Genomic DNA, 24,731 nt, shown 5'->3' on the forward strand with positions numbered 1-24,731 from the left:
GGACTTTCAGAAGGATAACTGTGCATCTGTATTAAAGAGTTTGCTCTTTTGAATAAAATACCAATCATAGTATCTATAGTCCTGTTAAAAAGAGCTTGGAGCTTCTGATAATAAAGTTGATGAGTTTAATCCTTTGTTCAGTAGAAGTGAGGAATGGTAGCTGAAATTTAGTAGTCCGTCCTTGTCCATTTTAATCTCCCTCCTCCTTCTGTGTCTCCTTCAAGAATAGGATGACTTAAAATATTTCACATTTAGAAGTTGAGATTACTCAAAACACATGCAGCTCGCAAATCCCAAATGGTTAAGAAGAAGCCATCATTCAACATTATTAGAGAAAGCAATAATTTAACTAGTTTGCTGTAACTCTCTTTTAGAAATATCTGGGTGAGCAGAACGTAAAGGTTGATAGAGACTTTGAAGAATTCATGTCAGAAGATTTATTGGCAAACTTAAGAGAGATCCTAGACAACTATAAAAAGAAGGCTGATGCAGTGTAATTCTCAAAAAGGATGAAGAAGATAAAAATTTTGAATTTGCAGAGCTCTAGAGGCATCCATCCTTCAATGTAGGCATCACCTGTCATAGATTTCCTTGTTAGCTGAATTGCAGTTATGTTTCATAGTCTCTTTTACAAACGTACATAGCTTTTTAGTTTTTAGTATGTGCATCATTTTATACAACAAATTAAGAGGTTAATCAAATTATTTGCAAATAAAGTAATGGATTTGTTTTTACTTTCTTTGTTATCTATTTACACAACTATGGCAAGACACAACCCAGAGAACAAATTTAATTTTAATCCCTCTGTAACTAGTAGGAGGTGTTCATGTTACTTGTGCTCCTCCTAGAAACATTTAATGGGATTAAGATACAGCGCCACCTGTCTGAAAAATGACCTGGAATGGATTTATAGATGGGACATCAAGTCGCAGTACTTAAAGGGACATTGCCAACTTGAAAATCTGCCATCTGAAAACTTTGTATTGACTAATGTTGCAATAAACCTATAAGATTATTAATAACTGAGATGAAAGGGTTTTTTTCCCATTTTTGTGTTTACTGTGCATTTGACAGTATATAGCAAATTTAACTGTTTCTGTTGATGGTGCACATCCTTCCCCACACCTGCAAGAGACAGTGTTTTGGTTTTTTAACCAGTGGCAGCAGCAGCACCAAAAGAGAACAGGCAGTGGACAGGGGAGGAGCACTGTGCTTGAGCATGTTTGCTATTGCTCATAGACCTGCTGACACACAGAGGAAGCCACCTGGCAAAGGCTTCACTGTACTTTACAAGCAACTCCTGTCTCAGACCTGACAAACTGATTACACCAGTACCTCTCTTTCATGGTATTTATTCATAAAGGATAGCACGTAAGGTCTCTACTGAAAGCTTGTAATTTATCAATACTCATAATCATTGGGAGATGTGGGTACAGGTAATAATTAAGGAATAATGTAATTCTATTGAAAATTATGCCTGATGGTCTTGAATTGGAAATTAGTCACTGGGGAATCATCTGTCTCAGTGATAGCCTGTTCAATCAGGAGAGAGTTGTCACCTCACCCTAGTTAGCTGGTGATATAATGCCAGGCTCAATAGTCTATCGTGGCCCCATCTCTTAACAGTCAAAATCATCAAAGTCCATTGCAAACATTCAAAGCCAGGTGGAGATAAAAAGGGAATATTATTCACAGAAATGGCGATATCCGGTCTGTTATAAAGACAAAAGACTGATTCAGTATGTCACAGGGTGGAGAAAGACCCTCTGCATCCATTCACTGAGGAGACATCTTCTTGAGTGAAGATATTTCATAAAAGATTGGTTCCTGGAAAACCAGCCAGCTCCCTATCAGACTGATCTTTTTAGGGGGGCTACTTTATTAAATAGGAAGGGTATCTATTAATAAGTGTAGGTCCTAGTTTGTGTTTTATTATTTTGTTTTATATTGTAACCATTTGTTTCCATGACTCTTGTTTCAAATTAACTATCCATTCTTGCTTAAAGAAAACCTTTTGTTTTATTATAAGTGCTGTGTGTTATATATCGGACCCTACCAAATTCAAATTCCATTCTGGTCAATTTCATGACCCATAGGATATGAAAAATTAGCCAATTGCACATTTACAGCTGAAATTTCACAGTGGGGGTCCCAACCCAAAAGCGGGTCTGGGGGGGTTGCAGAGCTGTTGTGGGCTGTTACCACCCTCACATCCATGCTGCCCACAGAGCTAGGCTCTGAAGGCAGCAGCCACAGAGCTTCCTGCCTCTGAAAGAGGCTTCCAGAGGCAGAGGTGAGTCTGATCTCCCCCATGCTGCTGGGAGCACCCCATCCGGGGTCTTCTAACTGCTAGTCCCAACCAGTGGCAAATTAATGCATGGGCGCACAGGGCTCATGTCCAGGACCCCCAACCAATTTGGGGGCACCCTGGAGAAATTGGTGCCCTAAGCCCTGGAAGACGCCGCGGGGGCGGAAGCCCCAAGCCTGACTCCTGGCCAGGCTGGGGAGTGACAGAACTTGCTCTTCCCCAGCACAGCTACTTTCGTGGGGAGATCAGACTCATGTCCAAGTACCTTCCTTGGCTGCAGGAAGTTCCGGGGCTGCTGCAGTGCAGAAGTGAGAGTGTACTGCCCTCACTTGTGCATCGCCTCTGAAAGTTTGTCTGATCTCCCCACTGAAAGCGACTGCTGGAGAAGAACAAGTCCTGTGCTTCCACAGCCTGGCTGGGACTAGCAGCTAGGAGCCTCTGACTGGAGCATTCCCAGCAGCACAGGGGAGATTGGATTTCACAGGGAAGGACTTGTTTCACAGTCTGTGAAATATGTTTCGCAGTCTGTGAAATTGGTAGGGTCTTAGTTATATAGGTGCGATGATTCAAAGTAAAACTGGTAAACTTGGATACACTTAGGAGCAGAGAATCTGGGATTTCTGGATATCTGGGCTGGATATCACAGGGGAATGATTCAATAGGACTTGGGCACTTGTTAATCTGCAAGGTAAAGACAGGGATGAAATAGCCCAGAGTAGAGTGCTAGAGTGGCTGGCTGGTCGGTGGTTTTATAGAGCTAACATCTAGCTACCTCAGGGGATAACGAAGTAACTCGAATCTGGGTACCCCAAGAACTGTCACACCTGCCCAAAGACCCTTCTCACCATAAACCAGAGTAGAAAAACCCTTAACAATTTTTAAAGAAGGTTTTTTGGGGGGAAATGAGGACAATATAGAACCTTTTTAAATAGTATAGAAAAAGTGACCTTAGTCTTTTAAAAAGTCAAGTTGTGTCCCTTTAAGTGGTCCACATTCCCAGAAAACAACCTTATCTTGCTATTATTGCTATCAGATATGTCTGAATCAGAGACAGATGTAGGCAAGGCATGTTATCCTCTCTGGCAACATGGAAGCTACTGTTGAATATACTATTATTTTTAAAGAAAGCTATTTGGGTTGTTAAGCAAAGGCTCTCATTATAGCTTACTTTAGCACCTCTTCATCCTGTCTTCCTTAGAGGGGTTAAAATCAGTGTCTATAAGAGAGGCTCAAGCCTAATAAACAGGAGAACATGGGTAGCTATCTTTTAAATCCAGTCTTGTTTCTCTTTTTTGTTTCCTACTTTATACAGTGGACATGGACTTTTTTTAAAATCAACATATATTGCCCTTAGTAATTAAATGTACCACAGTATCTCCCAGCTAGCTAACAGAAAATACTTCAGTCAATATTTGGATTTTTTGATGGATCAACTTGTATAGTAATAAATAATAAAATATCATTGATGCTAATGAATAAGTATAATTAAAACTAATTACCCCATTGTGTTTTAGTGTTGCTGCTTATGCTTTCATCAAGTCTCTAGAAATCAGATGACAAAACACAGTCTGATGTGTAAATCTACCTGCAGCTAGGTAGTGTTTGAAACACAGACCCACACAATAAAACAAAACCTGAGCTCAAATCATCTCTCAACAAAGATTATGCACAGCTCTGAGCTGGATGTCTCTTTAATATCTTATATACGGCTTATATTGTGCTTTCAGATTATAGAAAATAGCCTGGAATTAATATGGTATGTATGAGATCTTCTGGCTCACAAATGGGTATTCTGCTTCAAACATTGTCATAGGGATGGTAGCTTTAAATATTAGGTTCCTAATTATCCATTCTCCCACTTTACACTCCAATAAGTTATCCCGACCATACAGACTGTTACAAAAGTTTACAAGTAGCTAATACTCCCATTTCTCCTCTGACTCAAGGCTCTCTGTTCCCTGCTCTCTCGCTTGCCATTTTTAAGCTGTCCTCTTCTGCTTGAACAGCCTCCATCTTCCTGTGAGCCAGACAAATTTTCTTCTTTTCAGAATGCATTTATTTTGGTTCATTTTCTACTATTTATATGCTCGCCAGAGCCATATACTCCTACTCTAAGTATAAGGAAGTAACAAACAAATATACACAACAAAGCTCCTCATATGACCTGCTATTATTAAATTTTAAAAAAGCTCTCCCAAGGGCCATGTTCTCTTTTATTGCTTACGTCTCTGTCCTCCCCTGCTTCCCTAACCAACTTGTCACTAGGTGTTTGTCTAATTTAAGGCACAACTTGCAATCTTACTCTTAGGAGTTGTCTACTGATTATAGTGAATAAAATCAGAATAAGATTACATGAGTAAATCTCATTTCAGTGGGTCTACTCATAGGGGTAAGGGTGAGGAGTTGGAGAATCGAGGCCAGAATGTCTTGCTCTCAAGTATTCTGTAAATTTCCTGCTCAAATATTAAAGCTGCTTGAATAATGGAAAAATTTCTACATTTGAAATTAATATTATTTGCAACAAATTATTTAATCAGCTATGATTTTTGGGCTAGATCACCAGCATGTAAACTATATATATAAATATTTTAAGTTAATGGAGCTGCACTGACTTCTACACCAGTAGAAGATTTGACCCTCTGCTATCTACACCCATGCCACAAAGTAAGAAATGATTACCAGCTGAAGTTAGTAAAACAGGTTGCAATTTAGCTAATTCTTCTAGTTTCTTCAAACTCCCAGACTGTTTTTGGAGTGTGGGTGCTCTTTGTCTTTTTCTGAAAACCAGGCTTCTTTAAGATGTCTGGAGTTGGGCACTCAAAAATTGAAGCATTCATAATTAGTCATTTCTGAAAATCTTGCTCACAGAATGAGGCTTCTTCCCAACATGAGTTTGTAATCTAATAGGTAATCTTTCTGTTATTCCAGAGGAGAAATATGCCTTCTTGAAATGGAATGTTGCTCTTAAACTGCTGCACCAAAGACAACAGAACATTACTACTTTGAATCTATTTTGCTACTAAAGTACATTGTCTTAGTTGGAAACAAATACATCTGCTACTGGTTATCTGTATGTAGCAATTTGTAATTGGTTCTTTGGCTTTTGTTTGGATACAGTATACTGGTCTACTAGTTTATCATAGATATAGCTATTGTACAGAATGTGATTGCTTAGAAGTTCCTTAGATTTTTGGGGTATTTTATATTGAATAAAATGTTAAATACCTTGTTTTCCTAAATGATTCTCTTATGAGAAGGGTGGGATAAACCACATAAAGAATGCACATGACACTGGAGTGTGGCTGGAGAAACTTTCTGGTAGATAAGGAGTGCCTCTTTCAACAAAAACTAAATGAATTCCCTGACTTATGTTTTGGAGCTGTATTTGTCTCTAGGAAATGCACATTTTGAATGTAAAAATATTTTCAAAAAATGGATAGATTTCTTAAGCTGTTTAAGACAGAAAAAATAATAATAATCCTGGAAAGTATAAACTGACCTTCCTTAAACTTTAAGGGGGGGGTTTAAAAGCACCACCAGGGTTTAGATGCACACATCTAATTGACCTTAAATAGGACTTGTGTGCCTAAATCTCTTACGTGCTTTTGAAAATCTCTCTCACTAGGTTTCCTGACCCCTTGTTATAGTTGAAGCATTAGAGGTCCACCTAACTTAAATCACACTTCAGTCTGAAAGTTTTTAACCTAATATAGTTACAAGTAACACCTCAGGTTAGTGAACTGAAAAATTATAATTTTTTTTCCCAATGTACTTTGTGCGTTTGACAGCACTTTACAATTTTATTCTTTCCCCTATGTTGTCAGTCATTTCCCCCTGTCTGTATGGCCAGAAACCCAGCAGGGAGTCTTTGGGACCAGTCTGAAATCTGGTCTGCTTTTTATGAGTAGGGTAAGTTTCAAGTTGACTGTCCCCTTTTATGGGCCAAAATTTAAAATTACATCAACTATGTATGTATAGCCATTATTTCATATGTGCCTTATTTCTGCAGGTGAGCTATCACCTCTTTTTTAAGAACTGACATTAAACATAGATTTTTACTTTCCATATACATATTGTATCTCACAAATTAAAAATATTTTTAAAAATATGGTTGTAAAACCACAAAAATTAGTAGGGGCAATATAAGAGCAGGTGAATAAGCAGAAACTTTTTTTAAAAAGCATAATTGGGATATCTAACATCCAGACAGCAATCACATCAGGCCCTATCTGAAGGATTCATATCTAGTAAATTTCATGGTTCTCCCTTTGTCTCCCTTGGAGGGAAGAAGGGCCAAATCCAAACTGCTGGAATATAGTGGTTCTAGGTAGATGAGTGTTTCCCAAACATTTAAAAATGAAAGGGTTTTGTGATCCAACTTCTTTCCCATTCACAATCATGTAACATCTCTTGGTCGTTTACAGCAATTACTTGAAAAGTAAAATTGGTAAGTGTACATTTATCTGTATTGTAATGCAGTTTAACAGCTGGAAACAAGAAGAACCAACACTGGATGAAATCCTGACCCACTGATTAATGATAACACTCCCATTGACTTCATTTGAATCAAGATTTCACCTATGTGATCAACTTGTTCTTCAAGGACCGCCCATTGCCCATATACTGTAGTTTGGGAAACTGGTCTAGATAGTCTAAAATGCCAGTTAGACCACTAACTCATCCCATTTACTCAATTCAAAACAGAACACAGTGTTAATAGCTAATAATAGGATCATCCATTTAACAACTCATGATTATCTAAAGCACTGAACAGCTATATGCAGCAGCCATCCTGAATTTGTATTAAAAAATTAAAATAAACACCTTGTCTTTATCCAGCTGCTTTTACAGAACAATACTATGATTGAACACTTTACATATTAGACATATATTACCAATCTAAAGCAGGAAAAAATGTTGCAAAGAAAAGCAACAAAAAAGGCCTCATCTTTTAATAAGATTCTGCTCTACAGCTGTGTGCAGTGTCACTGGGGTACCAGGCCTGCTGAAAAGAACAGCACCATAATATCTCTCCTTATGTACCAGCCAGAAAGACTCAGCAATGCTACAGATCAGGATGGCGAGATATTCTCTTCCTGGATATTGATGGGTATATTGCTTTGTAACTGTTGGTGAAAATCTTAATGATATTAAATATTTTGAAAAAAACATGAGTAGTAGTTACATTGGACACAATCTTGTGAACTTTTTTCTGAAAGGGCAGTAAATTGATTTTATTTAATGAAGTTATTTTATTAATTTATGAGTGCCTTTAACATCTTTTTATTCAGAGAAGATTTTTTGCCAATTAATTGTTCTCAGCTACAGGCTATATTATACAATGATTCCCAGGTTCTTTTGGTTGATACGAATCTGATTTCTGTCTCTTTATAATATGCCTTATTTCTGCTACATGGTCATCCAGTTCTTGCTGGTTGATCTGAAGTGATCATGAGAAAACACTTCTGAAATTATTTCATCTTCCTTTTTGATTTTATACATGTTCAAAAATTATTTATATAGCACTTTTCCTTCTGAAGATTCCAAAAGCATGATCACTTCACCTACAACTGAATGCAGCCACCTCCACATTGAAAATGTGGTAGCAATTCTTTGCCAGAAACATAACACCAGTTTTATTTGTTTTTAAGGGGAAGCAATTAATAGTTGAATTTGAAGCTACAGTGAGAGTTTTATGTAAATATCCAAGTTGGAATTCTGTTCCCTTGATACTCATGTTTAAAAAAAGTAAATACTGGTTCTCTAAATATTCAATCATGCATACACCAGTATCTTCTTTCTTAGGAGTAATTTTGTTGAATTTGTGTATGGAAACTGCTGCATAATAACACACACCATAATTGTGTATGAAAACTAATATTAACAATTCTACTTGTATTTGCTGATGACCATTTTGTGTAGTGGAATTCTGCTAACCATGTCTACAACTCAGATTTGTCCTCTGTTAACTTTACTGAGGTAGAATTAATTAATTAATTAATTAACGGTTGATAATTGAGTGTGAGCTTTGTTTGAGAAATGCAACTTTAACTCTGCACGTTCAACAGTTGATAGCTGGTGGTAGTTTTTTTAGTTATTTTTCAAATCCTGAAAGATAATATGCACTCACACCACTCATAACTTTCTCCAAACTAAGTTTTTTGTGTCCCGTGTTACAGATTTTCCCTTCGAAGACTAACTTAGTCAGAAACAGTACGCAAAATTAAGGAGACCAAATCTGCTCCCTAGGCCTGATGTAGCTTAGCTCCAGAAGACACAAGAAGCCCTTCTGTTTTAATGGAACTTTTTCAGTCCTGTAAAAAAATAATTAGTCTGTCTCTTGCCCCAACCAAACAGCCTTCAGGAATTCTGTCCTTAAAAGCAGAAACAGTTAACTAGCCACTCAGGCTTTGCTTCACTACCCTCCAGATAGCAACTTCAATGCCGCATCTGAGAACGTCACTTGCCAAATATATCTTTTATTTCCCCTTTATCTTCCCATCCTCCTACCTTGTCCTGTGCCCTTTAGGGAATATCTATCTGTCATTTCTTAGTGGCATGGAGGAGAATTATTTCAGACAGAGTGCTAGAAGTGATGGAAAAAAACCGTGCTTTCAAATTCCACTTCATGCTACCCTCCTATCCTTTTTTTCTCCACCTCTTTTGAGGAATTCTTCAAATGAGAAAACTGTTGACAATTATTGTAAAGTCATAGAAAAAGTTCCATACAGAATTGAGGGAAGGGATTCCCACTGTTTCCTTATCCCAAAAAGGAAGAGAGGCTACATCCCATAATGGGCTTGAGAGATTCGAACATTCATCAAGAAATTTCTGTTTGATGAGTAACATCTATCATCCCTTCTTTGCCTTCAGATGACTGGTTTAAAGGTCTTGATCTGAAAGATGTGTGTTTGCACATCTCAGTCAGACAGTGTCATCAGAAACACCTTCACTTGTGTGTAGACCATGATCACTTACCAATACAAGAGCCTTCCTTGTGGACTAGCAACAGCACCATATATCCACAGAATTCCTAGCTGCAGCCCATCTAAGGTATCAGAACATTGATTTACCCTTATCTTCAAATATATCAAGTCTTAAGCTTATCTCTGAAAATGAATTGTCAGTTATCTGAGAACTGGGGCTGCAGATTAACTAAAAATTCCACCTTAGTGGAATATGGAAATTGATGCCTGATGATGTTTTTGTTTTCAGAGTAGCAGCCGTGTTAGTCTGTATTCGCAAAAAGAAAAGGAGTACTTGTGGCACCTTAGAGACTAACAAATTTGTTAGTCTCTAAGGTGCCACAAGTACTCCTTTTGTTTTTGTTTTGTTTTTGCTTTTGCTTTGATACAAAATATAGATTACATATGTTCAACTACGAAATTACACTAGTCAGAGAGATGGATTCAGGTGCAGAACCAACTTTAATGGAAATACATTCACCCTCTAAAAAGAACTACATCACAACTAACAACAGAGCATTTCTTTTGCAATCTAGCTATATTTTAAACATAACTTGTTAGACTGAAGAATCACTATATAGTGTTTTTTAGGAGCAATGTTAAATGTTTCCAATTAAAAGCCCTCCTGGCCTAAAGAAGAGGTTTCACAATATTCCAGATTATTAGTTATTAATCCTGTTTATTATGGTAGTACATAAGTACCAACCAAGAATGCCTCTCACATCTGCTCTCATCAAGAATCCAATAGCTCCAAATTAGAACATTTTTACATCTGTTGGGGCTCCAGGTGTCCCTTCACATAACACACAGTCAATCTGTAGAACTCATTGCCAGTGGATGTTGTGAAGGCCAAAATTATAACTGGGTTCAAAAAAGAATTGGATATGTTCATGGAGGATAGGTCCATCAATACTATTAACCAAGATGGTCAGAAATGCAACTCCATGCTCTGGGTGTCCCTAAGCCTCTGACTGGCAGATGCTGGGACTGGATGGTAGGATGGATCACTTGATGATTGCCCTGCTCTGTTCATTCCCTTTGAAGCACCTCCTTTGTCAGCCTTTTTGATTATGATGTCAGAGTTGTTTCTGAGGCTGTGGATGGCATTGTGTTCTGCACGGCTGAGGTAATGGGGCAAGTGATGCTGCTTTTCCACAATTTCAGCCCATGCATGTCGGCAGAAGCACTCTGTGTTTACCTAGATGCTTACTTACTCTATGCTTACCTACATGCCTCCAGCTTTCATCGAGACCACACCACACAATCCATTGTCTACAGCCAAGCTCTACGATACAACCGCATTTGCTCCAACCCTTCAGACAGAGACAAACACCTACAAGATCTCTATCGAGCGTTCTTACAACTACAATACTCACCTGCTGAAGTGAAGAAACAGATTGACAGAGCCAGAAGAGTACCCAGAAGTTACCTACTATAGGACAGGCCCAACAAAGAAAATAACAGAACGCCACTAGCCTTCACCTTCAGCCCTCAATTAAAACCTCTCCAATGCATCATCAAGGATCTACAACCTATCCTGAAGGACGACCCATCACTCTCACAGATCTTGGGAGACAGGCCAGTCCTTGCTTACAGACAGCTCCCCAACCTGAAGCAAATACTCACCAGCAATCACACAACAAAAACACTAACCCAGGAACCTATTCTTGCAACAAGCCCATTGCCAACTGTGTCCACATATCTATTCAGGGGACACCATCATAGGGCCTAATCACATCAGCCACACTATCAGAGGCTCATTCATCTACACATCTTCCAATGTGATATCTGCCATCATGTGCCAGCAATGCTCCTCTGCCATGTACATTGACCAAACTGGACAATCTCTATGTAAAAGAATAAATGGACACAAATCAGACGTCAAGAATTATAACATTCAAAAACCAGTCGGAGAACACTTCAATCTCTTTGGTCACTTGATTACAGACCTAAAACAACAAAAAAAACTTCAAAAACAGACTCCAATGAGAGACTGCTGAATTGGAATTAATTTGCAAACTGGATACAATTAACTTAGGCTTGAATAAAGACTGGGAGTGGATGTGTCATTACACAAAGTAAAACTATTTCCCTCCCCCGCCGCACTGTTCCTCAGACGTTCTTGTCAACTGCTGGAAATGGCCCACCTTGATTATCACTACAAAAAGGTTTTTTTTTTCTCTCCTGCTGGTAATAGCTCACCTTACCTGATCATTCTCATTACAGTGCGTATGGTAACACCCATTGTTTCATGTTCTCTGTGTATATAAAATCTCCCCACTGTGTTTTCTACTGCATGCATCCGATGAAGTGAGCTGTAGCTCATGAAAGCTTATGCTCAAATAAATTTGTTAGTCTCTAAGGTGCCACAAGTACTCCTGTTCTTTCTACAAATACCTCTGCAACAGTAGAGATCATGTTTGCCAGTTCTGAGATTTAAGAACACTGAACATGTCAGGGAGTCAAAAATACATACCAATGTCCTGAAGTTAAAGGTATATGTCATACTAATGACTTTTCTGCCAAAGATGCAACACTGAGTGGTTCAGGTTCACAAAGACCATGTAGCTGCAATTCCTTAGTGAATTACAAGAGTGTATCAAGTCCCATGCATTCTGTTAGGAAGGTCTTTTTTGAAGAGGGCTTCTATCATACTGTTTTCCTATTTCTTGTTCACCTAGCAGGAAAGAAAAACGTGTTAGCAGATTATCTCAGTCACGAGCCTTAGGATCAACACAAGTAGTCTGTGAAGGAGATGTTGGTGAACTTCACCCTTCAGAAATAAGCCATCTGAAAATAGATGTTTGCAAAAGAACATAATACCAAATGCTCTCTGTATTGTATCAGGGCACGCATGAACACAAATTGCCTTATGGAGGATCCCCTACCAGATTGAAATGGATGCTGTAGATAACACTGTTATATGCATTCTCTGTGATTCCACTGGGATCTTAACTTTAGATAAAGAAAAAGACAAGACAAGGGTCACGGAATTTTAGTAACCCCAGCTTGTCAGTGATGGTATTCATATCTTCCTGGTCTGAGAAAAGAGTTGCTGCTCTGAATCGTCATAGAGTAGCCAAACTTTTGTCTCAACAATGAAGTCAGATTCTGTATCTGAACTGAGGCTCCCCCCAGTTAGAGCATGGAAGCTGACACTCTCATATATGGATGGCTCACATAGCTCACCATAAGTGCAACAAATACATCTCATAAGAGCTAATCATACAATACTTATATGCAGATATTTGTCATTACATGAATTTAATGCCTTCTATATCTACTGCCAACATGTATTTGTCAGATACATCCACTTGTCACCCACTCATTCAAGGGTAATTTATGCTTCCTCATCCTAATATGAAAGGTATGGACCCATACATATTCCCAAAAAAGACAATCACTGGAGACCTACATGAGACCTTAATTTGGTACTCACAACACAAATCAACACTCTGAACCATTGCCAGACTGTTGTTTATTTCATCTGTGCATTAAAACAGCATTTCTGATTGCTATCACTTGAATGTGTTGACTGAACTGCAGGCACTTATGGCTCATCCACCCTTCATCATAGGATAAGGGGGTTCTTCACCACAACCGAGTTTTTCCTGAAAGTGGTTCAAGACAATTGTAGGGACATAGAATTGCCATACTGAATCAGAGCTCTGGTCCATCTATCTAATATTCTGTTTCCAACAGTGGCCCACCAGAGTCTTCAGAGGAAGGAGTAAGAAATTCCTTCATAGGAAGATGTGGATTCAGCCCTCAATGCTGCCAACAAGTTGCCACTGCCAGGACCATCTCCACAGCTGTGGTGATATGACAGGCATCATGGCTTCACCTCTCGAAGGAGGTGTAGATCACAGTGGAGGACCTCCCCTTTCAGGGGATGAAGCTCTTCACCAAGAAGAGCAATGCCTCTCTCCACACCTTGAAGGATTCCAGGGCCACTCTCAGGGTCACTGGGAATCTACAAAGAGATGTTTTGGCATTCAGTACCAACAAAGGCCTTATTCATCCCAATTCCTGTCACAACGGCACTATGAGCCTCAAAGGAAAAAGGGGAAATTCTCAAAATGGAAGCCTTCCAGCTCCCAATCCTTGACCCAACCACCTGGCCCTAAGCATCACTTTTGACGGACAGGTCAAGGTGCTGCAAGACCTCTCCCCTCTACTACCAGTGCCCATGCACCTATTTGGCCACCCTTTGGCAGCATTCCACAGTGCCTGGGAGTGCATACCGTTGGACAGATGGGTCCTAAATATCATCTGATCTGGTTACTTCATCCACTTCACTCTTCCTATCCCTTCCACAGCACTCTTCTCTGTCCCTCTTCAGGTACCCTTCTCACAAAAGTCTACTAAAGCAGAAAATAAATTTCCTCCTGCAGTTAGGAGCCATAGAACCAGTATCTCAACATCTCTGAGGCAATGAGTCCTACTCTTGTTACTTCCTAATATGCAAAAGAAGGGAAGGTGGAGATCCATTCTGGACCTCAGAACTCTCAACAAGTTTGTCAAAGCTCAGAAGTTCAAGATGGTCATCTTGTCAACAATAATTCCATCACTGGAACAGGGAGACTGGTTTTTGGCCCTCGACCTACGGGACTTTTCACATTTCAATGCTCACAGACCCTTTCTCAGGTTCACTCTGGGACACGACCACTATCAATACAGAGTCCTCCCCTTCGTTCTTTCATCAGTCCTGAGAGTATTTTCCAAATTTCTCTCAGTGGGGCTGCCCATCAACGATCACATGAGATAATGATCTATCCTTACCTAGATGATTGTCCCCTCAGAGCCCGATCACTTCAGGGGGCTTGTTGAGCCACCGAAGCCACAATATGCTTGTTCATGGAACTGGGCCTACACATCAGTTCCCAGGAATTCATAGGGGCCAATCTAGATATGGTATAGGCCAAAGCCTTCCTACCTCAAGACTGGTTTCTATCCCTGGTCTCACTTATAGGCACAGTTCAATGCAGCCCTCAAGTGCCAGCCAGCCAACTCCTGGGGCATATGGCAGCAAGCATGGAGGTGATTCCACATGCCAGACTCCACATGCGATGCCTACTGCTGTGGTTCAGCTCAGTTTACAGACCGAACAGAGACAAACTGGACATACCCCTGTTACTGCCCACCAGGATCAAGAACTTCCTGGACTGGTGGAAGAACCCAGCCAATGCATACAAAGGGATCCCCTTCTTACAGGTTCCACCTTCGTCGCTCCTTACCACAAACACATCCCATAGGCTGGGGCACGCATTTAAACAGTCTCACAATGCAAGGCAAATGGTCACCTGTGGAGATATCCCTGCAAATTAATCTCCTCAAGTTGAGAGTGGTCAGGAATGCCTGTGTCACTGATAACAGGATCATGTACGAAAATCCTAAGAGACAACATAGCCCACATGTATTATATCAACTATCAGTCAGGAGCAGATCATCCTCCCTATGCATGGAGGCAATGAAACTATGGAACTGGTGCATCTCTCATAACATTACCTTGTCTGTGGCTTACCACCCAGGCATGCAAAACTCAAGAGCAGACAAGCTCAGTCTCAAATTCCCACATGAGTGGGAGATGCACCCATGAGTACGTCACAACTTTTTCATATGGTGGGGAACACCATCCACAGATTGCCACTTTACCACTCCTCCTCCTGTGGGAAAAGGAACTTCTTTTCGCCTTCCCTCCATTTCCTCTTTTGCTGAAGGTCTTGATAAAGATAAAGATGGATGGAGCTTATGTAATTTTAATTGCTCCCATGTGGCTGGGACAGACCTTGTACCATTACCTGTCGCGCTTCATGATGTGCCACCAATCTCCCTTCTGGTCACCCTGCACCATCTCTTTTAGGACAAAGGGCATACCATACATCCCAAATTGGGGATCCTCTGCCTCAAAACATGGCTCCTACATGGTTCCAGCACCTAGAAAACTCATGCTCAAAGGAAGTGCAAGAGGTTCTACTACATAGTAGAAAATCCTCTACATGATGCACTTAACAGCAGAAATGGTCCAGGTTCTAGATTTGGTGCATGTCCCAATAAATCTCTCCAGTGTCAGCAAGTCTTCCACATATTCTGAAATATCCCCTAATCCTTAAAAGATCGGGGTTATCCCTGAGCAATGTCAGGGAACACCTGGCAGCTATTATTGCATTTCACCAATCCATAGAGGGGTACTCAGTACTTTCATACCCAACCACTAAAAGGTTCCTTAAGGGAATAACAAACCTCTTCCCTCAACCTCAGCTTCTTTACCCCCTCATGTGACCTAAACCTAGTACTGAAAGGATTGACCAGGCTCACTTTGAACCTATGGCCACCTGTTCGCTAGCATTCCTATCGATGAAAAAGGTTGTTCTGATAGCAATTATCTCAGCTAGAAAAATTGGGGAAATAGCAGCTCTGATGATGCATCCCCCATACTCAGTATTCTTCCCAGATAAGATTACACTCAGGCTGCATCCAAGGTTCATCCCTAAAGGGACCTCCTCGTTTCATATGAATCACTCAATTCACCTTCCTGCCTTCTACCCCAAACCTCACTGAGACAATAGGGAAGCCATACTACATGCCTTAGATGTTAGAAGAGCCCTTGCATTCTACCTCAATAGGACAAAAGCCTTCAGGAAGTCCCCTAGACTACTCCTCTCTATGGCGGAAAGATCTAAGGGCTCAGAGATATCAGTCCAAAAACTCTCTAAGTGGGTCTCAAATTGCATCAGACAGTGCTACCAAATTCATAACATGACCTCTCTGGATTCGATCCATACACATTCCACGAGATCACTGCCTAATCTGTTGCCTTCTTTAAGGATGTCCCCATCTCAGAGATATGCAGAGCAACGACGTGGGCATCAGTCCACACCTTTGCAGAACATTATGTGATCACTGGGGACACTGCTTCTGATGCCATCTTTGGCTCCACAGTACTATCATGTATGACTAACTCAACTCCAAAGTCCCAGCCCTCCAAGCGGGGTACTGCCTGGGAATCACCTACAGTGAAGCACCCATATGGACACTACTCGAAGAAGAAGAAGAAGAAGAAGAAGTTATTCACCTTGTGCAGTAACAATGATACTTTGAGATGTGTTATCCCTATGGGTGCTCCATTATCCTCCCTCCTCCCCTCAACTTCGGAGTTCTCGCTTATGATTCTATGGTGGAGAAGGAACTGAGGACCGTTAGCCCACGCATATGGCCCAGCATGAGGGGAGACATCGCATGTGCAGGCAAAACGGACACTGCTATTGAAGTTCACCGATCAGCAGCGCACAGACGCAGGAATACCTAGAGTAGAGCACCCATAGGGACACACATCTCGAAGAACCATTGTTAGTACACAAGGTGCGTGACTTCTTTTAAGGCCTAACATCTATATAACTAAAATCTATTATTTTTATGCTCTCTTAACTTTTCATTTTTCTGTCAGTGTCCTCTTTCCATGAGGATTTCAAATAAGTATCCAATTTATATTTAAATATAACAGAATTATAAATCATGCTGAAAAATGAAATTCCTGGCAATTACAGTAACTCTTTTAACAGGCGTGGGGACAAAGTGAATAATGAGGCATAATTTTAATGCAAATAAAAGTGCCTGAGCTGTAGATTATTGTATAATTTTTCTTTCCCTCCTGGCATATTTATTCCAAAGCCACTTAAAAGAAGTCAGGAGGTTCTCAAATAAGTAATTAATGATGATGAAAGTGGAATTGCTCTGTTTCACATTTAGGAAAACTTCTAGGCTAAACAACTGTTGAGTTGCAAAGATTATGCTACAGGAGACTGAAAGACTCATCCTTGATATAGCTGAAGCTAAAGAAATGTCAAGCTCAATTGTAGAGGAATGTTTAAAAATCTGTGCCTTTTCATAAACTGTGAATGTGTAATGGGCAGCCTGGAGGGCCAGACAGCCTAGTGGTTAGAGCATGTGGCTGCAAGCCCCCTACTTGGTCTTTAAGGCCCGGGTTCTCCCTCTCCGCTAGGCCCTGTGTTTGTCAAACCCTGAACAGGGGCAATCCTCCCAACAGGGAGTCTTAATTTATTGCTCTGGGCTACTTCCTACCAATCTGTTCAGTTTGGGGCATGGAACCTCTAATTCACTTAGTTGAGCTGCCTGCTTCCTGTAGGGTCTTTCTCATGGATCTTGAGCGGTGGATCATCATGGTCCCATGCTCCTTTGGGTAGGCAGCTGCAAGCTGGGGAGGCCAGACCCACAATGTCCCTGGGCTTTGCCCACTCAGTTGCCTCCAGAGCTGGAAGCTCCTAGGTCTCCTCCAGAGTCTCCTGCAGCTGGTGTGGAGAGAGTTCTTCCTCTCAGGTGACTGCCTTGGGGAGCAGGTTAGTAGTCCTTCCCTTCAGTTACAGAGGCGACTAGATCTTGCTCCTTTGCCAGTCAGCCTCAAACTGAGCCAAGTTGTTTCCTTTTCTCCTCCCTTCAGGCCTGGCATTGCTGCAGATATAATGGGGCTGGGCTGGCTGGGCTAGCTGGGCCTGGCTGGGCTCTCTTTAACCCTTGATGTGCTGGCTGGAAGTTGCTATGCTTCATCACATATTTCCCCTCCTCCACAACCCCATTTGGGGTCCAACCCCCATCAGCTCTCCTCATTCCATGAAAAGAAGTCAACGTTCAGGTGGTCTTTTCCAGACCATTGCTGAATGTGGAAAGAAAAGGGCTGGAGGGAGAGGTACCATCTCATAATTCAGGGGTTAGTATCTTTCCTGGCATGTAGCCATCATGGGGGGGCATGGTTTGTGACTAATGTGAGGTACATGCCCAGAAGGTAGTAGCAGAGCGAGTCCATACCGCACTTTACTGTAAATGCCTCCTTTTCAATTATGGAGTAAGCCTTCTCCCTTGCAACTAATGTACCAGATCGTGTGTTCATCATTACCCACTACCTGGGACAAAACGGCTTCTAGGCCTACATTCAATGCATCAGTATATAGCAAGAACTTTTTGGTGAAGTCAGGGCTGTACAAAACAGGTCCTCAGCAGAGCTGGGCCTTCAGGGCTTGAAAAGCCTCCTCACAAACTTTGGTCCACTGGATCATCTTTAGGCTACCATTCTTGAGAAGATCAGTCAGAGGGACGGCAATGATTGCGAAACCAGGAATAAACTGGTGGTTGTTCCTGAAAAATTGATGTACTCGTTTCCTTAAAGAAGGTGTGGAGAACATCTGGAGGGCTTGGGCTTTATTAATCAAGGTTGCACTGTGCCTTTTCCTAAAGTGTATCTGAAATAGATTGTTTCATCCTTGCCCTGGTGGCATTTAGCAGGATTTGCAATCAGGTTGACCTCGTAAAGGGATCGTAGCATGGCCATCCCATGTTTTAGTGGTCCTGCCAGTTTCAACTGTAGACTATGATGTCATCTAGGTACATGGCAGCATACTGGCTATGGAATTGGTGGATCCAATCCATTGGCCACTGGAATGTGCCCAGGGCTCCATGCAGCATGAAGGGCATTGTCCAGAATTGAAAGAGCCCAAAGGGAGTGGAAAAAGCTATTTTTTCTATGGACTGTGATGTGAGGGGTATCTGCCAATATGCCTTTGTCAGATCCAGAGTGGTGATATACTCTGCTTTTTCCAGCTGGTTGAGCAGTTCATCCATGCAAGTTCACATCAAATTTTGAGACCACTCTGACCTTTCGGAAATTGATGCAAAACTGGGTGGTCCTATCAGGCTCAGGGACCAACACTACAGGACTTCTCCAGTCACTATATGATTCTTTGATTACTCCTAGTTTAAGTATTGATTAGAGTTCTCACTTCATGGTTTCCTTCAACTTCTGGGGAAGGGGTCAAGGATTTTCTCTGACTTTAAGCCCAAGCTTCATCTGGATGTTGTGTCTTATTAAATGGATCCATCCAAGTTAGGTAGAAAATACAAAGAAGAAAGTGGCAATCACCTGTCGAGTCCATGTCCTCTGGTCTAGGGGTAGGCTATTTCCAGTTTTGACCAGCCCCAGCTCTGAGGCTTCAGCAACCTGCAGGCCTAATTCAGGTTCAGGGGGACTAGGGAGCTATTAGTGGGCTTTCTCAGTTTTTCCACAATTTTAAAAGATTCAAATGGTATATTTGCAGTACCTTCCACTTGTCCAGCTGTGGGATTTCGTAATTCACCTGTTCCACTCACCGCACCACTTCATAGGGTCTTTGCCATTAGGCTGGGAGTTTTGATTCAGAGCTGGGTGGTAACAAGAGAACCCAATCAGTGGATTGGAATTCTCAGAGGTAAGCCTTTTTATTATAGGCTGCTTCCTATGTGCTCTGAGCGTGTAAGAGGTTTTCTCTGGCAAACAAGCCAAGAGGATCAAGCTTCTCTCCAGGACATATTGAACAATGTTATAGGCCTGAGAGGGTTGGTCCTCCCACATCTCTCAAAAGAGGTCTAAGATCCCTCGGGGTTGCCTTCCATATACAGCTTGAATGGCAACAAGCCAGTGGAAGACCTCAGGAGTTCTTGCATGCTGAACAGAAGAGGAGGGAGTAACTGGTCCCAATGTTGAGCATCCATGATGATACATTTTCGGAGCATCATTTTTAGCGTTCTGTTAAACCATCCCTCCAGACCATCTGTTTGGGGATGGTGAACAGATGTCCTGAGAGCCTTGAATTTCAGCAAACTGCACAACTGTTTGGTCATCTGGGACATGAAGTTCATTCTCTGATCTGTTTAGATCTCCCATGGCATCCTGACCCGAGCAAAGATTTTCATGAATTTAGCAGCCACTGCTGTGGCATTCATTGTTTAAAGGTACTGCTTCAGCCTACCTGGTTGCATAGTCTACTATCACTAAAATGAACCAGTAGCCTACCTCGCTCTTTTCCAGGGACCCGACAATGTCCATTCCAATCCACTTGAAGGGCATGCCAACCAATGGGAATGGGACCAAGGGAGCTCTCTCTGTTGGCCACGGAGATGTAAGATGACACTCCGGGCATAAATCATAGAAATCTTGAACATCTTTGTATACCCCAAACCAAAAAATTAAAAAAAAAAAAAAGGCAAGAATCTGGACTGTCTTCTCCTTTCCGAGGTGTTCTGAGAAGGGTATGGCATGGGCAAGCTGCATCACCTCCCTCCAGTAGGACCAGAAGCTGACTCTGGACTTCCCCAGTCTGTTGGTCCTTCTTGATATGGATATATGCAGTCACTCTGAATTTCAAAGCGTGGGAATGTTTCCACTTGCAAGGGCTTGACTATCTCCCCATTTACTACCACCATTTGGGTGTACACTCAGCTCAGCATGTTGTCTGCCTATTGTTCCTCTACAAAGTTGGAGAATTGGGTCAGTATTCCCAGTCCAGACCATCACTGGGCCCCATCTTGGTAAGCCTAATCAGGGCAGCAGTTACAGCTGGAGCAGGGTTCTCTGGCTGTACTGGAGCTGATGGCTACAGGATCGCAAGCACCTGCTGGACCAACTGTTGCAGCTGGGCCATTAGCTCATGGATCAACTGCCGAAGCAGTTGTTGCTGTTGCTTCTGGGGTGGGGTTTGGTTTGGTCATCCATTTTAATAGCTGATCCATTTCCATTTAGTAGATGGGGTTTGGGTGCTGGCTGTTTGGGTTCCCCACCCCCTGCCTTCAGTTCCCTTATCCAGTGACTAGGGCATCTGCTCACATTCTCCACTAAATCTGTAATGGGAGTCTGGAGGGCCAATGACCTAGTGGTTAGAAGGAATGGCTCCCTGCTTGGTTACAGTGTCTCAGTCTTTAAGCATTGGGGAGTGGTAGGGGGACCTGGGACTTCCCGCTCCACTGGGTCCCAGCCCAGGGCCCTGTCTTTGTTAACCCTTGAGAACAGGGGCAGCCCTCCAACAGGGAATCATAGAACTGGAAGGGACCTCACGAGGTCATCTAGTCTAGTCCCTGCACTCATGGCAGGACTAAGTATTATCTAGACCATTCCTGACAGGTGTTTGTCTAACCTGCTCTTAAAAATCTCCAATGATGGAGATTCCACAACCTCCCTAGGAAATTTATTCCAGTGCTTAACCACCCTGACAGTTAGGAAGTTTTTCCTAATGTCCAACCTAAACCTCCCTTGATGCAATTTAAGCCCATTGCTTCTTGTCCTATCCTCAGAGATTAACCAGAACAATTTTTCTCCCTCCTCCTTGTAACAACCTTTTATGTACTTGAAAATGGTTCTCATATCCCCTCTGTCCCCTCAGTCTTCTCTTTTACAGACTAAACAAACCCAATCTTTTCAATCTTCGCTCATATGTCATGTTTTCTAGACCTTTGATTATTTTTGTTGCTCTTCTCTGAACTTTCTCCAATTTGTCCACATCTTTCCTGAAACGTGGCACCCAGAATTGGACACAATATTCCAGTTGAGGCCTAATCAACGCAGAGTAGAGCAGAAGAATTACTTCTCGTGTCTTATTTACAATACTCCTGCTAATACATCCCAGAATGATGTTTGCTTTTTTTGCAACAGTGTTACACTGTTGAATCATATTTAGCTTATGGTCCACTATGACCCCCAGATCCTTTACCGCAGTACTCCTTCCTAGGCAGTCATTTCCCATTTTGTATGTGTGCAACTGATTGTTCCTTCCTAAATGGAGTACTTTACATTTGTCCTTATTGAATTTCATCCTATTTACTTCAGACCAGTTCTCCAGTTTGTCCAGATCACTTTGAATTTTAATCCTATCCTCCAAAGCACTTGCAGCTTGGTATTGTCCGCAAACTTTATAAGTGTACTCACTATGCCATTATCTAAATCATTGATGAAGATATAGAACAGAACTGGACCCAGAACTGATCCCTGACTTCAGGACCCCACTTGTAATGCCCTTCCAGCATGACTGTGAACCACTAATAACTACTCTCTGGGAACAAAACTCCAACCAGTTTTACACCCACCTTATAGTAGCTCCATCAATATTGCATTTCCCTAGTTTGTTTATGAGAAGGTCATGCGAGACAGTATCAAAAGTCCAATATACAGCCTATGAAAAGAATTGTCTGGGTTGGGCCAGGAGTGGCAGAAACTCCCTAAAAGTGCAAAACCGGCTCCAGGGAGCACAGAGAAATGTGTCCCAGAGGAGAGCCCAGAGAAGGGGCAGGGAATCTCTGAAACCACTAAGGTGGGCGGGTGAGCAGGGTGCTTCCAAATATGGGAGGGGCTGAGACTAGCTCCTATCCAGCAGAAGACAACATGCTCGCAGGCACAAGGGCAGGAGAGGTGTTGTCTGTGATTAAGGAAATGTTGTAGCAACCAGGCAAGGTACTAACAAACTTCAACAGGACTTTATTTTTAAAGTGGAAACCTCTTTACCAAGCTGCTACTGCACCCTCGGTAGCTCTCACTCTGCCTCCTCAACTCCTCCCACCTCCTTCCTGTTTCCTGTCCTTTCAGACTCCCAACAGCCAGTGCTCTCCCAGTTCTAATAATTACAGCAGCATCTAAACACCAGATTCCCTCCTCTCTTAAGAAACTCTCCCAATTAAAATAAACATTGTTGTTCTAACCATAGGAACAAATATGAAACAAGACACTATACTGTTGGCAGAAATATTACATTGAAAACACTGTAGATACTACATAACATAGTCTCTAGTCCAGACAGGTGGTAGTCTGGGTCTGACAGAATGTCTCTCAAGTCCCAGTTCCAGTGCAATGTCTTGTTGTGTTGATACTATGTTGAAGTCATCCAATGCAGACTGGGTGTTGGCATAATCTCCTCTTGGTGCATAGGCAGGTGCAAGATAAGAAGCATTCCATACCGGCTGATCAGAAAGTCGATAGACGTAAGGTCCCTTATTCTCTATGATTTAAAGAGGACCTGTGAATTTATGATCCCCTTTGCATAAAATTCCAGGTTTTCATATTCTAACGAAGGAACCACACTCAAACTTCGGTTCCTTAGCACCCCGCCGCTTGTCTGTGAAAGCCTTATATTTTGCTTGGTTTTGTTCAACTGTTTTTCCTCACATGATCCTCGGTTGGGGCCTCGGGTCATGCCTTTAACAATCCAGCAATGTTCAGTTTAGTATTCATCTGTTTCCCATGCAGTAATCTTTGTGTTGTTGCATGTCATGTAGCCTGGTATGCTTGCAAGAAATCCAGTTTAGCAGTTTGCAAACTCTTTCAAACTTCTGTTAAACCGTTCGATTTCCCCATTGGCTTGAGGGTAATATAGGGATGACCTTCTATGTAAAATGTTCCTCTCTACTAGAAAAGTTTCAAACTCCAGGGAAGGAAATTGACTACCATTATCTGAAACCAGTTCTTTGGGGTTACCTTCCCTGCTAAAAACTGAAGAGAGGAACTTAATTACTGTAGCAGAAGAAATTTGCAATGTAAACACTACCTCAGGCCATTTACTGAAATAGTCTATTAAAGTGATGGCATAATGGCAATCACTTGGAGCAGTATCAAAGGATCCTACAATGTCAGTCTCCACTTTTTCCCATGCAGATTCAGGAAGAGGAATAGGCTGTAATGGAGGGGTTCATGTCACTGCTATCTTACCATGCATTTGGCAAGTGACACAGGATTTTATGAGTGCTTCAGTTTGAGAGCTCATCCCTGGGCACCAATACAGATCCCACAGTCGTTGAGTATTGATTTGATGAGTATTGTGTGCCAGGTGTATGAATTTTGACTGTAATTCTTCTGGCACAAGTAGCCGGTGTGTACCTCATAGCACACAGCCATCAAGCAAAGAAAGTTCATCCCGAACTCTAAAATAAGACAGCAAAACTGGGTAAAGGTTTTTAGGGTTACTGGGCCATCCCTTTGTCAGAAATTCCCGTAGTTTTTGTTGAATTGGACACGCTGAACAAGCAGCTTGAAATTGTTCTTTTGTAACTGCAGTAAGAGTGCTTGTAATAAGTGCAACTACTATATCCTCATCCTCCGGTGGACCATCTGGTGAAGGCAAAGGCAGGCAAGAAAGGCAATCAGCTACCACATTTTGGTTTCCAGGCTTATATTCCAATTCATAATTGGAAAAAAAGTAGTCTTGCAGACCATCTAGCAATACGCTATCCTGATCTTCCCAGTCCTTTTGTGGTGAGCAACGTCGTCAAAGGGCTGTGGTCTGTGCACAACTTGAACGTGCGGCCCCACAGGTAGGTTCTTCATTTTTCCGTAGCCCAGACACAAGCAAGTGCTTCTTTTTCGACTGTAGAATATTTTCTCTCAGCATTACTTAGTGTCCTTGAAGCAAATGCAACAGTCCTCTCTGTATTGTCCTCATGAAGTTGTGTGAGGACAGCCCCAAGTCCATAATCAGAAGCATCAGTAGTTACAATTGTGGGCAATGCAGGACTGAATAGTGCAAGTACTGGACTATGTACAATCAACTCTTTCACCGTTTCAAAACTAGCTTGTGCATCCATTGTCCACACTAAGGTTGAACTTCTCCGTAGTAATTCTCGTAACAGTTCAATGACAGAAGCATAATTGGGAA

The 24,731-nt window shown here is 41.7% G+C and overlaps 1 protein-coding gene across 4 annotated transcripts in view; it reads left to right on the top strand.

The window, feature by feature from the left end:
* Positions 1-1,022, top strand: part of NDC80 (NDC80 kinetochore complex component) — a 28,365-nt gene extending 27,343 nt beyond the window's left edge. For all 4 annotated transcript variants that reach the window (XM_038390103.2, XM_043508028.1, XM_038390104.2 and 1 more), the window contains exon 17: positions 375-1,022. In XM_038390103.2, coding sequence (XP_038246031.1) covers positions 375-497 — 123 coding nt within the window. In that variant the 3' untranslated portion in view covers positions 498-1,022. The remainder of the gene's footprint in view (positions 1-374) is intronic.
* Positions 1,023-24,731: the final 23,709 nt, after the last annotated feature.

This window comes from Dermochelys coriacea, chromosome 2, assembly GCF_009764565.3.
Source record: "Dermochelys coriacea isolate rDerCor1 chromosome 2, rDerCor1.pri.v4, whole genome shotgun sequence".
NCBI classification, from domain to species: Eukaryota; Metazoa; Chordata; order Testudines; family Dermochelyidae; genus Dermochelys; species Dermochelys coriacea.